Source organism: Haemorhous mexicanus, chromosome Z (assembly GCF_027477595.1).
Source record: "Haemorhous mexicanus isolate bHaeMex1 chromosome Z, bHaeMex1.pri, whole genome shotgun sequence".
NCBI classification, from domain to species: Eukaryota; Metazoa; Chordata; class Aves; order Passeriformes; family Fringillidae; genus Haemorhous; species Haemorhous mexicanus.
In genome coordinates this window covers 1,041,520-1,057,762 of record NC_082381.1, presented here as the reverse complement: position 1 = coordinate 1,057,762, position 16,243 = coordinate 1,041,520, and the positions used below count along the sequence as shown (strand labels likewise).

Sequence of the window (16,243 nt, the reverse complement as noted above, 5' to 3'; positions counted from 1 at the left end):
GGGTACCTGAGCTGAGAGGAAGAACAACCATCACAGCAAATTCTTCAAGGATAACTGCTGCTTCAGTTTCCACTGGACAAGCACTCAGACAAGAACAGGAGAGCTGATGTTACTTCCAATCCTCTTGAAGTTCTCCTGTTGGTATTTACAAGAAGCAAGCAATGAGTATGACCAGGCCTGGAGGGCTCTGCCTCCAGCCAGGGGAAGGAAAAGGAAAATCAGATCTATTGGACTGGCATATGAGACCCACAGGACTGTAAGGTTTTAGTTGACCCCAGAGCACAGTGTACCCTGATGCCATCAAGATATTGAGGGGCAGAATCCATTTCTGTTTCTGGGGTGACAGGGGGATCCCAACACGTGGCTCTACTGGAAGCTGAAGTGACTCTGACTGGGAAGGAATGGCAAACACACCCCAGGGTGACTGGCCCAGAGGTCCCATGAATCCTTAGCAGAGACTGCCTCAAGAGAGGATATTTCAAGGACCCATAACTCACTGTTGGGCTTTTGGGAGAGCTGATGTGGAGGCAGAGGAAATTAAAGAGCCTAACACTTTGCCTGGTCTCTCAGAGGACCCTTCTGCTGTGAGTCTGCTGAATGTAGAATAAAAACTTCACTACCAAAGCAGTGCGCCATTGATAACACCACACCAACCAGGACTCTCTGAACCTCAGCCATGAGATGGGTTCTGGAGACCAGGGAGTGGCCAGCAAGACTCACTCACCCTTTAGTAGTCCCATATGGCTATGGGGACTACTAGTGTGTAAAATCCAGTGGAGACTGACAAGTGGACTATCATGGCCTGAAAAAAGTCACACCACCACTGAGCACTGCTGTGCCAGGTGTGCTGCAACTTCAGTACGAGCTGGAGTCCAAGGCAGCAAAGTGGTGCCACCACCGACATTGCAAATGTATTTTTCTGCTTTCCTTCAGCAGAAGAGTGCAGACCACACTTTGCCGGAGGGGCATTTGGTACTGCTGGAGCTGCTCACCCCAAGGGTGGAGACATAGCCCCTCTATTTGCCATGGACTGACCCAAACTGCACTAGAAAAGGCATAGACTCCACAACACCTGCAAGACACTGATAACATCATTGTTTGGGGAAACACAGCAGAGAAAATCAGAGAACCAAGAGAAGATAGATCATCCCAAAGGTTTTATCATAAAACAAACTGAGGGAAAGGGAAGTCCCAAGAAAATAAATTTTTAGGAGCAAAATGACAAGGGGCACATTGTCAGTTTAAAATGGATATAGTCAACAAAATAGCAGCTATGTCCACACCAAACAGCTACAAAACCCCATGAGCTTTCCCTAAGTGCTGTGGGGTTTTGGAGTATGCAGATTACAGTCAGATTGCACATCCCCTCTATCATGTGGCAGGAAAGAAGAATGATTTTTAGAGGGGTCTTGAACAGCTACGAGCTTTTTAGCAAATTAAACAGGAGATTGTTTATGCAGTAGACCCTGGGCCAGTCAGGACAGGACAAGTTGTAAAAAATGTGCTCCATGCTGCAGCCAGGGAGAATGGTCCTTCCTGGAGCCTCTGGCAAACAGCTTCAGGGGAGAGTAGAGGACAATCACCAGGGTTCTGGAGTTGGGGACACAGCAGATCTGAAGCCTGCTGCACCCCAACTGAATGGGACATGCTGACAGCTTATGGAGGGGTTTGAGCTGTTTTAGAAGAAGCACAGCTCCCCTCAGCACTCTGACTGTCAGCAAATGGCTGGATTTCAAAGGGAAGCCCCTTCCACACCTCATCCATCATGCTACATGGAATAAGTGGATTGCACCAATCATACCAAGATCTCAAACAGGAAACCACAATTGCCCAGGGATCTTGGAAGCCACCGTGAACTGGCACAAAAGTGAAAATTTCATCATCAGAGGATGAAGAGGAGGAGAAAGTGAGAGGCTGAAGATGTTCCACAATATAATTGGCTGGAAGGTCTAGGATGGGGAGAACCCAGTCTTGGACGAGATGGATTGAACAGACATGTTGGAGGGACAGCTGTTGACTATGGAAATAATACCGGTGCTCATGTGTGTAAGCATATATATATATATATATATATATCTGTGTGTGTGTGTAACAGGAAGGTGTCAGATGGGCAAGACACAGGTGATACAGAGATGAATCATGTCCTGGTTCCAGCCAGGACAGAGTTAATTTCTGCAGTAGCAGGGGAGGCAGAGCTAGGACTTGAGAGTTTTTCTAAACTGCTGCACTGTTAGTTCCAGTGGTGGGGGAAGGGGTCCCTTTGCAGGTATGGCATGGCCAGTCAGACACTGTCAGGGGGTCCCTGAGGTATGGTTGTGAGCAGTGGCACGAGAATTGCTCAGCTGTTATGCACTTTGCAATTGATACTGTTCCTGTTACTGTTCATTTTCTCTTTTCTTTGCTGTTTCCAGTAAATTGTTCTTATCTCAACCGGCGATCTTTACCTTTTGTCCATCCAATTCTCCTCTCCACCCCAGCAGAGGAGGGGGAGGGAGGACAGGCAGCTGAGCACTGTTTGGAGTGTTTCAGTGGGAAAACTAAATACCATTCCTAAGTCACAACGACATGTAGGTCTAAAAACACAGCTCCTGAAGGCCGATATTCAGATAGATATTTGACTTCATGTACAAGGTCATATTACTGAGGCCATAGTACTTTTTAAGGGCTTAAAAGTCTTAAAAGTAAAACAGATGGGTTATTCCTTCGGAAAAACCAAGTATTGCTTTCCTTTTAGAATACACATGGGACCACTGTCAGAGATTGTGATATAAGGACATCTAGGTAAAGGACCAAGAAAGTCTAAGATTCATGTTTAAAATACTTTTCATATAGTAAATACTAGGAAGAAGATCAGGAAAACAAAGTCTTGAAGTTCAAGGATTTGTAAATAGAGTGAGAGAAGAATTTATTGAGTTTCTATTTAGTTTCCTTTAGATTTAAAGAACAAACAGTAGCTAAATTTGTAATTATGCCTCTGTCCTCTTTAAAAGAGTCTTCAATGATGGCCGCTGTGTTATGCAATGCCCCAGAGGAAAGTTTGAATTCAAGCAGAACTGTCACTTGTGCCATCACACCTGCCTGGACTGCAGTGGAAGTGAACCTAACAAATGCACCACTTGTGGAACAGGTAAGTAAGATTTCCTTTTGCCAGCTCTTCCCCCTCCCTTGGCCTCCAAATTCCCTTTTCCCTCAGCTCTCAAGGGCCAGTTGTTAGACCAAATAAAATGAGCAGTGCTTTTACTACCAATCAGTATCATAATCTCCTTGTGGCTCTGAAGGGAATTGGAACTCAATTTTTTTTTTAAGTACAAGAAAACACAACTCTGTATTGTCCTTTCAACTTAATGCATTTCCCTTGGTGTTTTTTCAATAGGAGCTGTATTAACAGAAACTGAAACAAGAAAAAGAAAAAAGAAAAAAAAAAAAGAGCTTCATACATGCTTCCCCCACCCACTGCACAGGATGTGCTACACTGAAATGGAGCCAGTTTGCTCAAGCAGTCAGGGAGTCAGGCTGCTTTCCTAAGCATCTCTCTGGGAAAGACTAAAATATTAGTGTGGTAGGTTCCACTGGAGGTTCCTGTGTCCCTAGAGCTGAACAAACAGGGTTTGCAAAGAGAAGCTTATCACCAACACACACTTTTATAGATCTTAGATTGAGAGGAAGGCTAATACAGCTAATTTTGTGGAAATTCCAAATAGCCACTATTCTCCTTTTGAAATTCTGTTTTAAAAATTATTTCCTATTGTCTCTCTAATATCTGATCAGCAAAAACCTGAGGCCATTACCTGCAAGTATGTGCAAGTAGTCTGAGCTGCCCTTGGAAATGAGTATTTAAGATATAATTTATAATAGAGGATAATTTTTTATGAGCTGTGTTATGAGGGTTCACAAAGGATTCACAGCTTTTTCATTTCAGCTGCTACTTCCATTTCAATCCTAATCAACAATGGCATGGACTTTCTTTAGTAATAAGTGTCTAAACTACAAGCAAACACTGGTATGGCTGCATTAATTAGTCGTACTGATGATGAGACTGAGTTTCTCACTTTGGGAAACGTGACTCAGTAGATGAAGTTTTCTAATGGTACTTCAGATCTAATGTGAGACCAAGTTTGCATAATTGTTCTGCAGGTCTCTCCCTTATGGAAGACAGCAAGATATTTTTCTGTATTTCTGTGAATCAATAAATACAGATGCTGATGAGACTCATACCCTAAGGAGGCAGGAAAGTTAAAGATTTTTGCATGAAAAGAGAAATAAATAAAATTCAACTTGTGCTATGGTGAAGCATTACTGCCTAGTTTAGATGCTTTCTCTGCATTTTCAAAAATAAACTCTGGTAAGCAAATTCTTGCTCTGCAGTTCAGACAGTGAAATACGCTTAGCACAGTTCCATGTGTACTTTCTACTGGAATTGGAATTGGAATTGCTGCAGCACATGGCACATGAAGTTATACTTGTTTTCTCAGGCCTGACTCAGCAGGATTTGGAGCAGGGGCCCTCCCAGCTCCCATGCACGAGAGAATGCCTGCACTTCAATAGATAGCAGCTGCACCTCTGCCATTTAAATTCAAATCTAGATTATTCCACTTAACTGAGGACTACAATTTAATCTTCTAGGGACACAGACTGACTCTTTCCAAAGGTGAAGTGGGTCATTTTGCTTTACAAATAATAATTGTACATTTGCATGTACAGTGCATTGCAAATACTTGTTTGTCCTCTGCAAGAGAACTCAGTGATGGAAAAATATTGATTTTTTTTTTTATTAGATTGATGGATGTAAAGAGTAACTGCTCTCTAGCATGACATTTTATATGCCATAAATCCCCAGGAATGTAAAAAGTTTGAGGTCCTGAAATTTTTATACATCTCATTTGGTGTAAAACTGTAAAATTTAGCAGTCAGCGTCTCTACAGCAGCACTACAATTTCATAAAGCTCCTCCTTATACCCCCAAATGCTCTCCATGGCTGACAACTTTCTCCCATTTGTTTGCCACACAGACAGAAGAGGAGTGGAACGTTTCCTGTATCATGGGGAGTGCAGAGACAGCTGTCCTCCAGGTCACTACCACTTGAAGCATACCTGTGTGCCTTGCCCTGGCAACTGTGAGGTGTGTCTGAACTCCAGCGACTGCAAAAGATGTTTCAGAGGCTACTACCTTGCTCAAAATGGGTGTCAGAAGCATAGTTGTAGAGAAGGTAAGTGTCCCTCAGTAGGAGATAACAAAAACTCTACTGAAATTGTTACAGAAATCTGCTTAAGCATATTAAAAATGTTTTGAAATATGCATCTGACCCTGAGGTGCTCAGGTACCAGCTCTGATCCTCTTCTAGTATTGTAAAGTAAGATTGTTTTCCTCAAATTGAGTGAGTTACGTAAAAACTAGTGAGAAAACAAGTTTCCATGAGTCTTTCTCTTTTGTTGATTGGAATCAAGTTTATTTCCAGGAAGCTTGCTGAGCGCTTCCAAATGTTGCGTTATCTAGAGTTAAACTGGTGATTTGCTCAACACAGGTGAAGTGGGAGATCCGGACTCTGAAGACTGCATACCATGTTTAGATGGATGCCAGAACTGCAGACAGGGTAAATAATCCCTTAATCAACCTTGTTGTTATTCTTAAGTAGGGAAAATTTAGCTCCCCTCACTCTTGTCATTAGCTTAAGTGCATGCTGCTGAGCAACAGGTCTTTGGTGCAGGTGGTTTTTCACCAAGAAAATTATATTCCATGCTACATTTATTTTTGATATAAATTTCTAAAATTTATATTCAGCATAAAGAAGAATAATTTTTCTAATAATTTACTATTAAAATTTGCAGAACTTCTACTTTTTCCTGTTTAAATGCCACACTCAGTCTGAAAGATCTACTGACTTTCTAAAGCTATGAAACTATTATCAGACCCAGAATTTTCTACACCTCAGAACAGATTGCCACCCTCTCCTTTTTCTTCAAGGATATAGACAATTTTTAAATTTCATTCAAGAGCAACTTAGTGCAGTAACAATACTGCTGCCCTAAAAAATTCCTTGTATGCATTTCAAGGTTGGCGCAGGCTAATTCATCCATGTGCAGCTCATTTGGCATTCCTGTGAAACAGCAAAGAACGGAAATATGCTGAGTTGAAAGTGCAACCAGCAGCATTAAATAAAAAGAGGGGTTTGGGATTCAGGTGGAATCTCAGCTTCCACATCACAAAGTGCTTGCCATGTGGCTGTGACAGCTGCCCTGCAGTTTCAGGGGTTTCTCCTCCTACCCAAAAATCCAGAGAAAGTGAGAGTGTGCGTAAGAAATCAGCAAGTGCAGTGGGTGCAATCGTGGGTGAAGGCCTAGAGTCCCCTGGGAGTCTGTTAAAAGGATGTGGAACTCTCCTCTAGGCAAGCACAGATTCTGCTTTGTCATGTTCCAGAAGTGAAAACCTTGGATGCAAAAATATGCCCTTTCCATAAAAACTGTATCCCCCACATTCAGAGTTGCCATCCGTGGCTGGGACATTTTCTGAATTTGAGTTACCAGTTCTGCAAAACTTAGAACAGCACAGTATTGGCATGTCATTGTCTGTAACAAACTCCAAACCACAACTGTCTGTCTGTCCAGCTCTTTTTCTGGCTGCACTAACTGCCATACTTAATTTAAGAGTAAGGATTTTCATCACATAATTCCTTCTTTCTGCCAGCTGTCTGATCTAGTATGTGATACCATAAAACACTTCCTGTCATGCTGGTGACCAGCCATTCCATGTGAATTTGGCCAACCCTAAGGATTTTCTCTGCGACTACAACTGCCCCTGTCAAAATTGTTAAATGGAGAGATGGTTTTAACACAAATACAACTGCACTGTGTTCTCCTTTTGTATGGTGTGTTATCCAGGCTCATGGCAGCTGCCTGCTTGGCAGAGGGAGGAGAAGTCAAGGGAGAGTTTATGTTTCAATATCTATCTTTATTGGTGCTATCAGAGGTTACTTCCCCATGCTAATATTTCCTATGATTTTTACAGTGATTGTGACTTCAAATTATTTTTCTTCTGAAGCTGTGTAGTGGCAATTGGTGTTTTGAGTTAGGTAGATATTTAATATGTATGAATAGCAGCTTTTAAAAAATATAATAATTTCAAGTTACTCAGAGGAAGATTTTCTTTGTGATGAACTTAATAGGTGTGCACAAGGAGGCTGAAAGGCTGTTCATGGTCAGCTGGCATAAAGAAAAAGGGGCTGTACTCACTTTCCTTTTTCCTGGGAGGATCACTCATCTCCTAAATATTAATCATCCATAACATTCATTACATACTTCCAACTTCTTGCACTCCAAGTTCTGAATTAAAAGAGGGCTTTTAAGAGCTTCAATTATCAATAGAATGGCTGCAGGTAAAACAAAGACTGAATTAATTTTCAGTGCTGTGTAAAGTCAGAAGTATTAAGACGCCAGAGTTTATTTACAGGCATTCTATTAAGGAAAGTCTTTGGTGCTCATGACGCATATATTACTGAGAGTCAGAGACTGGTTTACTGTTCTGCTTGGAAAAGGAGAACAGTAGTGGCCTAAAATCACAGTCCCAAGCAGATTTTCCAAACTATAATGTGTTCTTGAAATAAATAAGAACCTGTAAGCTTCAACTTAAAATTAGGTCAGGTAGCTATGGTCGATACCTATATCTACCTACATTGTATGGTAAACATTTGATTGTATTTTTACTCTTAACATTCAGTGAGTTTTCAGGCATATCAACAACTTCATTCATAGATAAGTTCAGTAATGGCTTTCTCATGTCTAATCAGAATGCTGATGTATTTAGAAACTTTCATAAAAAACCCTGAAAAGCAAAAACTTTCATGCCTGTCTCCTACAAGAAGTTTATTGTGCAAGCTCTAGAGAAATTACACTGCCATAAAAACAACTTAAAACACTAAAATTTCAAGGTGAGAAAATAAGGAATGTGCTACATTTAGTTTCACATCTTCATAGTCTTTCTACAGACTCCCTTTTGAAATTAAGTGGATGCTGGATGGTCTTGCAGTCTTTTTGTCCTATCTTCCCTTTAACATGATTGAATAATTTATTCTAGGAACTGTAGAGAAGGTGTGGGAAAAGTTCCATGCTATGAAAATTTCAGATAAAACTGCAGTGGGGGAAAAAAATGTAGTAATCATAGTAATTGGAATAAAAATTTACATAATTCACATACTGAAAAGTAGTTGTACATATACACCACTGTAGATATATTTTGTGCATATTTATGGGTCCTCAGCAGACTGAAGACCATTATCTCATAGAAAATCATTCAGCACCTGCTCCTTCTAAATGCTTTAAGATCCTTCAATATAAACTCTAAGAAGTAAAAATAATTCACTTCAGTTTATACTGAGCATTTCATTTACAGATGTTTTATTCAAATCAAATTCTAAACATTCTAGATCAGCAAAATGCAAATTATTCTCTTACTGTCTACAAATTACAAAGATTATTATAATTTTCTCTTTTCTTGTGGGCAGAAGTCTAGTTTTCAGACTAAAATGATCATATTAAGATAACTGAACTGCCTGTTTTCCTACTAGCTTGAAAGAGTTTTTGCTCAAAAAATCATTTTCACAAGGCACAAATAATAGATCAAACCACCACCTGCAGTCTCTGGCAATGTTGTCCTGCTTTGCATAGACAGGAAAATTAACAAGATTTGCTTCCTTCTGGCATGATGTCACATGCCAGCAGAATAGAGCAAGTCTGCATGGGCAGTCTCTCTTCCTGATCAGCAGTGACACAACAGCCAGATTAAGACAGAAGTTTCATACTTTTGGGGTGGTTTCATACTTTGCATCCCATATCAGGCATTTCAGAGAAGAAAGTAAAACCCATACAGTAGGTAACACTGCAGTTTATTCTTCACCAGGTGTGAGGATACCAAAGTAGATAGTGTTTGTTTGTAAGACCTCCTGGAATCCTCAAGGAATGTAGTCAAATCTGTTTGGTTTCCTCCAAGTTGGAGTGGGTTTTGTTTAAAGGCACCAGTGTGGCAATATATCTCCACTGTATCAACGCTGAAAGTCTAAGAGCAGAGATTGGAACTCTGAGAGAGAGACTTAATCAATGACAGGTAGGTCTGTGTAGTTAAAATACAAATTATGCCTTCTTTTAAATTCAATTAATTATCTTTCTGTTTCACTTCACCAATTCAGAGGCCACTCATATTTTAAGGACGAAAAGAATCTTTAATGCTTATAGGTATCATTCTGCCTGCAGACGCTGACAAGTCCTGGGATGTGCTGATAGGAGCTTTGCCTTAGACAGTACTAATCCCAAGAAAATCTACGGCTTTGTGTACACAGTGTCCAGACCATGGCTGTGCACATTAGGGTTCACCTCTTCTCTTTTCCAGCCCACACGCTCTGGGTGCACTTGGCTCTGCTCACTGCCACAGCAGCCCAATAGTCATCCTTGGGCACAACTTCCCAGGAGACCTGAAAGGCAGACTCTCACACAGGCACAAGCCAAGGCTTGAGGTACCTCAGCACCAATGTTTAAATTCTTAAAAACTTCAAATATATCCCTATCTCGGTGCAAGCAAACACAGGCACAATATTGGACAGACAAAGTGTCTAAGAAAGTGTGCTTGATACATCACAAGTCCACACAGCCAGGATTATCTTTGTGATACCTCATGCCTTTGGTACCTCAGCTCTTATAACCCAATTTTGGACATGCTGAGTTTACTTTTCAGAGCAGCAATGAGATATTGCTCCCTCTGATGCAAAAAGATGGGAACTGCAGCTCTTCATTACCGTTGACCATCAGGTTTTGATTAAATTTTAGTGTCTTTTTTCCTGTGGGTGCCAGTGAGCATCATGAAGTCTACAAAATTAAGTCTAGTTTCCTCAACAAAAGCAGTTTTTGAAACACAAAATTCTGCTGCAAAAAAAATATGAAGGAAGAAGATTTTCTCCATGCCATTGCAGCATTTACCTTCCACCTCTCTATGTAAGTTCACTTGCATATCTAGATAACTGCAGGATAGCATTCATATTTTCTCAAGACTTTTAAAACCATAATTAATTTCAGACACCTTCTTCAAAGCCAAACTTTCCTTTTTAGAAAGCCTGTGGCTATAAGCCAACACTCAGAACAAGAGAAAAAAATAAGGTGAAACCGTAGATTCTGAGCCACTTATAATAATTATTCAAAGAGAATTTCAGAGTCAATAAAATGCAAGAACATAAAAATCTTGGCTCCTATTTCTTATGTTTAAAATACAACATGTGGACTGAAGTGTTTTCTCAAATAACTTCAGCTCTCTCTCTAATCATACAATTTACATATGCCCTTTTGCACTTACATAATGAACAGACACCAAATTTGGTATCACCTTTGAAGGTGATAAGTGACAGACTTCTCTGATATGCCTTATCTACTGGCCTGCATACGTGCATTTCACAAGCAGAAGTTGTCACACCAGTAACTAACAATGCCAAGTAAATAGGCACACCTGGCTCGCTGAGGAGGTAAATATTTGCAGCACATGGAGCTCGCACAGACAGCTCACAGGAATCTGTGGAGGAAGGTCTTCCTCTCAGAAGGGAATGTGTGAGTCAGGCATCCTCTCAATTTGCAGTGCCAATCCTGCTGACAGTATGCTCCCAAGGAGCCACGCATTCCTGAGCCAGTTCTTAATAAATTCTGGGTGCTCTTCCACTCACCTCACCCAACCTGTGGAAGCAAAACGTCTTGTTAGGAATAGTTCTTATGGGTTCATCGTCATACAGCAAATGACAATATTTACCAACTTTTGACCCATCCAAATTGCTACAGTGAGCAGCATGACATGGCTTTGCAGTCTTTGCACTAGGACTGTTTTCAAAGGCTAAGCCTGAGAGTAAAGTACTCCTCAGCTGGGTGCAGAGTGAAAAATGTTCAGCAAAGTTAGAACACTTTTCCCTTTCAAAGATATCTTACAAAAGAAACTAATGAGAAAGCCCAAGGAGCCACATCCCTGAGAAAAAAGACCTGCCAAAGAGGCATTTAGGCACAAGTGTGGCATTTAGCCTCTTTGATCTAGCAAGGTCATCCAGAGCCTAACTATTTAACTTGGTTGAGGTTACAAGATCTGTGTGAAAAACATAAAGCTGTAAAGGCTGAAAGTGGAATAAATAATACACAAATGATCGACCAGATCCATTATACACAGTGGAATGGAGGAACATAGAGTTTATAAGGCTGTAGGAGTGAGAAGAAAAGTATTTGGAGAAGATTTAAAGAAGTGTGAGGCAGCTGAAAGAGCAGCACGGTCCACAGACTCAGGCTTGCAGATAGAGATTTATCATTACCTGATAAAAGAGAGAAAACTGCTCTGGTTCCCATAGCAACCTAAGAAAGAGAAAGGAAAGCTTCATTTCTTCAATCCATTCCTGATGATGAATAGACCTTGGCTTTCAAGACAAAATTATCATAAGGATCTCAGAGTAAATCATCCACAAAAGTTTAGCCTTGCAGAGGGGTTTAAGATTTTCAGATAGTAAGACATTTTCCTACAAGTTTCTGTGGTGATAATATGCAATCTGTGCAGAAACATACACCCAGCAAGTTTTGGAACTGTTCTGTGATTTTCAGTCCTGACATTTCAGTGTAAGCAAAACATTACACTGGAGCATGCTGTCTTTCCTAGAGTGTAGGTAAAAGAGAATTTCCCTCCACACTGAAGATACAAGGTGCATGTATTGAAAGAACTTTCTTTCTTTGATTTTTTTTCTTTTTCTGAGAAAGAAAAAAACCACTTCTTGTGTAAAATCCAGGCTTGGGGAAAATCACTGGAAAAGCTCAAGAAAGAAGACCAAGCCTTGAGTTCTGCAAGTACAGAATACTCCAGATTTTAGCTTAAAGTTCTCCATAGAAATAAGAGCATGGGAGAAAACTACTCAGATCAGACCAGAAATTCACCCAGCTCAGAAGCTACTGACCAAACATACTTCTAAAATTACATTTACAAACAAAACATGTATTTCTACTCCTTCAACAATTTGCAGTTCAGAATCAAATTAATTCATGAATCAAAACAGTCAAGAAATGTTAACTGCTGAATCTTTCTGCTGGAATTACTGAAGAAGATATACATTAAAACAAATATAATCTAAACCATCTGCAGACCAGATCTTCTTTTCAGAGGAGTTTGCCGCCTCCTTGGGGCGAAATGAAGGACCTCACCAAAAAAATGAAGGAGTTAATAGAGCCTTTGAACTACTGCTTACTGTTGCTTTCACAGGGACTCCAGTGACATTTCAACAAGAAGCTCAAGGTTAATGAAAAGAGATTTCAGGACACTGGAAAGATCAAGTGCCAGATCCTATGCTTTGGCCACAACAACCCCTTGCAGCTGAGAGAGCTGGAATTGTTTAGCCTGCAGAAAAGGATACTCGGGGGGAACTTCTGAGCTCTCTACAACTGCATGAAAGGGGATTGTAGCCTGGTGTAGGTCAACCTCATCTCTCAGACAGCTAGCAACAGGATGAGAAGAAGCAGTTTTTGTCTGCACATGGGGAGGTTTAAATTGGATATTAGGAAGGATTTCATGGCAGAAATTGTGGTTACACCTAATGGACAGCCCAGGGAGGTGGTAGAGTCGCTATGCCTAGAAGTGTTTGTGGAAAGACTGGACAAGGCATCTAGGGTTGACAGGGTGCTTGGTCAAAAGTTGGACTTGCTGATCTCAGAGGTCTTTTCCAAACTAATTGATTCCATGATTCCTTGATTCAGGAGGGGAGGCGGTGCTCTCTTCAGTTATCCAAGGGATGAAGAGCATAGTCTCTCACAATATTCTTCTGGACAAAACTTCCAGCACACAGCTGGATAAACACATCATGGGGTGGGTGAGAAAATGGCTCATAGGTCAGGCACAAAGGGTGAGACAGGTGACCTGACACCAGTGGGGCTCCACAGGGCTCCGTTCTTGACCCTGTGCTCTTCAACATTGCCATAAAGGACCTGGATGCAGGACCAGTAGCAATCCTAAGCAAGTTTGCAGATGACACAAAACTGGGAGGTGCTGTTGAATTCATCAAAGGGAGGTCCTGCAGAGAGATCTCAACAAATGAGACGCCTGGGCAATGACCAGCCATGTGAAGTTTAACAAGGGAAAGTTCTGCACTGGTGCAGCCCCTCTGAAGGACTGTCTGCAGTTTGGGCACCATGATATAAAAAAGACATTCAGCTATTACAGAACATCTAAAGGAGGACCACAAGGATGATGAAGGTTCTGGAGGGGAGGCTTTATGGGGAGCATCTGAAGCTACTTGTTTTATTCAGGCTAAAGAAGAGGAGACAGAAGGGAGACCTGGCTACATTCTACAGCTTCTTCTTGAGGAGAAGAAGGTGGTCAGACATTGGCCTCTTCTCTGTGGCAATCAGCAGCCAGTGACAGCCCAAGATAATGGGCTGAAATTGTGTCAGGGAAGATTAAGATTTGATATCAGGAAAAGGTTCCTCTCTTGGAGGTTGCTGTACACTGGAACAAGCTTCCCAGGGAAGAAATCAAAGCACCAAGCCTGAGAGAGTTCAGGAAGTGCTTGCACAACACTCCTGGGCACATGATGTGACTCTTGGGGATGGTGATTTGCAGGGCCAGCAGTTGGAGTCAATGATCATTCTGGCTCCCTTCCAACTCAGAATATTTTGTGATTCTGTAATTCTCTTTATAATACAGAATCCATTCACCCAGGCTGCTCAATTTCCTTCCATTCTGCTGCTCCTGGGATATTTTGTTAAAGGTGAAAAAAATAGTGAGTACAAGATAAGAGAAGAAATTTTATTAAAAATGTTCTTCATTTTTGGAGTCAAATCCATAATTTTAGGAGTTTTTAAGGTTGTGTAACCCTTTCCTGTTCATTCAACAAATTTTTTAACACAAAAATTAGTTTTCTGGTGGGAACGTTTACCCAAAAGGCTTGCACTACCACCAACTCTTCCACCATTACCCCCTCTCCAAATATAGAAATGGTCTGGCTCAGGATTTTGAAATTTAAACTGAATGATATGTTTTTAGAGGTATCAAAATTTTTAACTTACCTTTGCAACAAATAAAGAAATAGGATGGAATTACTGTTTCAGGTAAGTTGCAGTCCCTTTTTAACAGTTCGTTTGACCCAACCTGAGCCCCTGTGAAGGTTCTGTTTTCAGATCATCACTTCCTAGGGACTTACCTCCTTCCAGGTACCTGGTACCTGGATTATGCTGAGGTCTAAAAAGCCACAGATTACTATGAAAATACAGTCCAGGATCTGGGGAATATTCCATCTCAAAATAAATGTGAACAGAGATTCAGAGACAATGATGTTCTTTTTATGACTGTAATTCTTTTAGTGTAAGAAATATTACCATAAAATTGATGAAAAATAGTTTGTCGGAAAATTATTCACATAATTTTATATCTTTAATTTCAGATGATCCAAGAATCTGTATAACATGCATTCAAAACTATTACATGTAAGTATAGATGTGTATATATAGTTCTTCATGATTACACATTTTTCTGAGGCAAAAATATGCACTTTACTACATAGATCTGTGCTGTGTATGTTGTCCCACGCTCTAAATTGCTTGTGTGAGAACCAGTAAATGGGAAAAAGACTTGGGAAATGTCAGAAGACTAGCTAGTTATTCAGTACTGAGACCTGTTAAACCATATGGACTGGTGGGACCTTCGCATATTGGAAGAGAGGAATACGGAACAAAAAGTGTCAAAAAGTTAAACAGTGCATATGGACTTGGAACAAACTTTCTTTTAGTATGTTGTGTCTAGTTTCTGGCATGTGAAGTTCATAAGATTTATAGATGTATGGAGTTTATGCAAATGAATAAAAAATTAATTTAAAACTTAAATGGAGAGAAAAGAACATTTCTGCTTTTCAAAGACAGCACTTATAGATCTCTGAAAAGTTGCAAAAGAAAAAATATTGATTATGTTCACTCTATAAAAAAGGCACTGTATTATATGTTTTTACAAGCAATCACCTCTTTACAATTATAATTTAATAATTTTTAATGAAGCATGTTTTCATGTTTCAGCCTACCTTTGAAAAATAAAATAAAATTATCATACTTAAGACTCCTGAGATTAGGAAACATGACTTTGCTAGCTGAATAAGCAACATAGCCACAACTACACTTTAAATCCTCATTGTAGGAATAATTTCTTTTCATTATGCTAATCATGCTTTATCATTCCTAGAAACACGCAGAAAACAAACTCAATGACCTTCAAAAGAAACTTTCTCATGATGTTCAACTTTTTCTTACAGGTATAAGCAACATTGCTATAAATACTGTCCGGAAAATACCTACAGAGATGAAAGTTCTTGGCAGTGTAGAGATTGTCCTAGCAACTGTGATAGCTGTGACAAGGATGGGTGTGACTCCTGCAAGGAAGGCTTCTATCTCTCAGGTAAGAAAAGGTCAAAAAATGGCATAATACACAAGAATATTTAGACTATTTATTTAGAAAAATACTCTCAGTCCAAGCTCTCAAATACATAAATCTGTTCTATGGGAGACAGTGGAGGCTCTATGCGAAATCAGGCATTTGCCTTAAGGTAAGGTGGGTGTGTTACCCAGTAGCGTAATTTGGTTCAAAGGGTCTATAGACTTAAATTTCAGCTCTTTCAGACACATAAAAAAATTTGTATTTGATTTAGACTTTGTGAAAGGAGGGGTTTTTAACTACAGAAAGACATTTAAATATTTCCCTACTATTTGCAAGCTCAGTTTTATTTTGACTTTAAACACTCTGAAAAAAGCTCAGTTTAAACCACTAAATTCCACACTGGATTCACACAAGAGTAGGAATCTCCTAGCTTTTTAAAGGAGCCATAAATCAGACAGGTCTGGTTCAGACATGGTGCCAAAAATGAATCACAGGAATTCCTGACGTTATAGTATTTTCTTGCCCTGGCTGTTGAAAGTGCCCAGTAGTGGCACCTTGCTCCATGGAAAACTCTGTGGTCAAAACCAGGGTGAGCTGTGGGTCTATGATTTTTTAAATTGAAATTGGACAAAACTCAGAAAGCCTAAGTGCTACAACTTCCAGAGGTTTTGATGAGGTGTGCAAAACCTTAATCTGAATCGGCTTTAAACCTGAGCTTAACTTCATATCCAGCAGAAACTGAAAATCCTATAAATTTGCATATGTCTAAAATTTGCATATATCTAAAAGTCTTAGGGGCATCTTGTCCTTAAGTTTTTATTGAGACAGTGTAATTGTTGTG

At 40.1% G+C, this 16,243-nt stretch overlaps 1 protein-coding gene across 2 annotated transcripts in view; it reads left to right on the top strand.

Annotated features, from left to right (window-relative positions):
• PCSK5 (proprotein convertase subtilisin/kexin type 5) overlaps nucleotides 1-16,243 on the top strand; it is a 223,206-nt gene that overhangs the window by 181,825 nt on the left and 25,138 nt on the right. For both annotated transcript variants that reach the window (XM_059873883.1, XM_059873882.1), the window contains exons 22-26: nucleotides 2,991-3,127; nucleotides 5,009-5,206; nucleotides 5,522-5,590; nucleotides 14,423-14,465; nucleotides 15,281-15,423. In XM_059873883.1, the coding sequence (XP_059729866.1) occupies nucleotides 2,991-3,127; nucleotides 5,009-5,206; nucleotides 5,522-5,590; nucleotides 14,423-14,465; nucleotides 15,281-15,423 (590 nt within the window). The remainder of the gene's footprint in view (nucleotides 1-2,990; nucleotides 3,128-5,008; nucleotides 5,207-5,521; nucleotides 5,591-14,422; nucleotides 14,466-15,280; nucleotides 15,424-16,243) is intronic.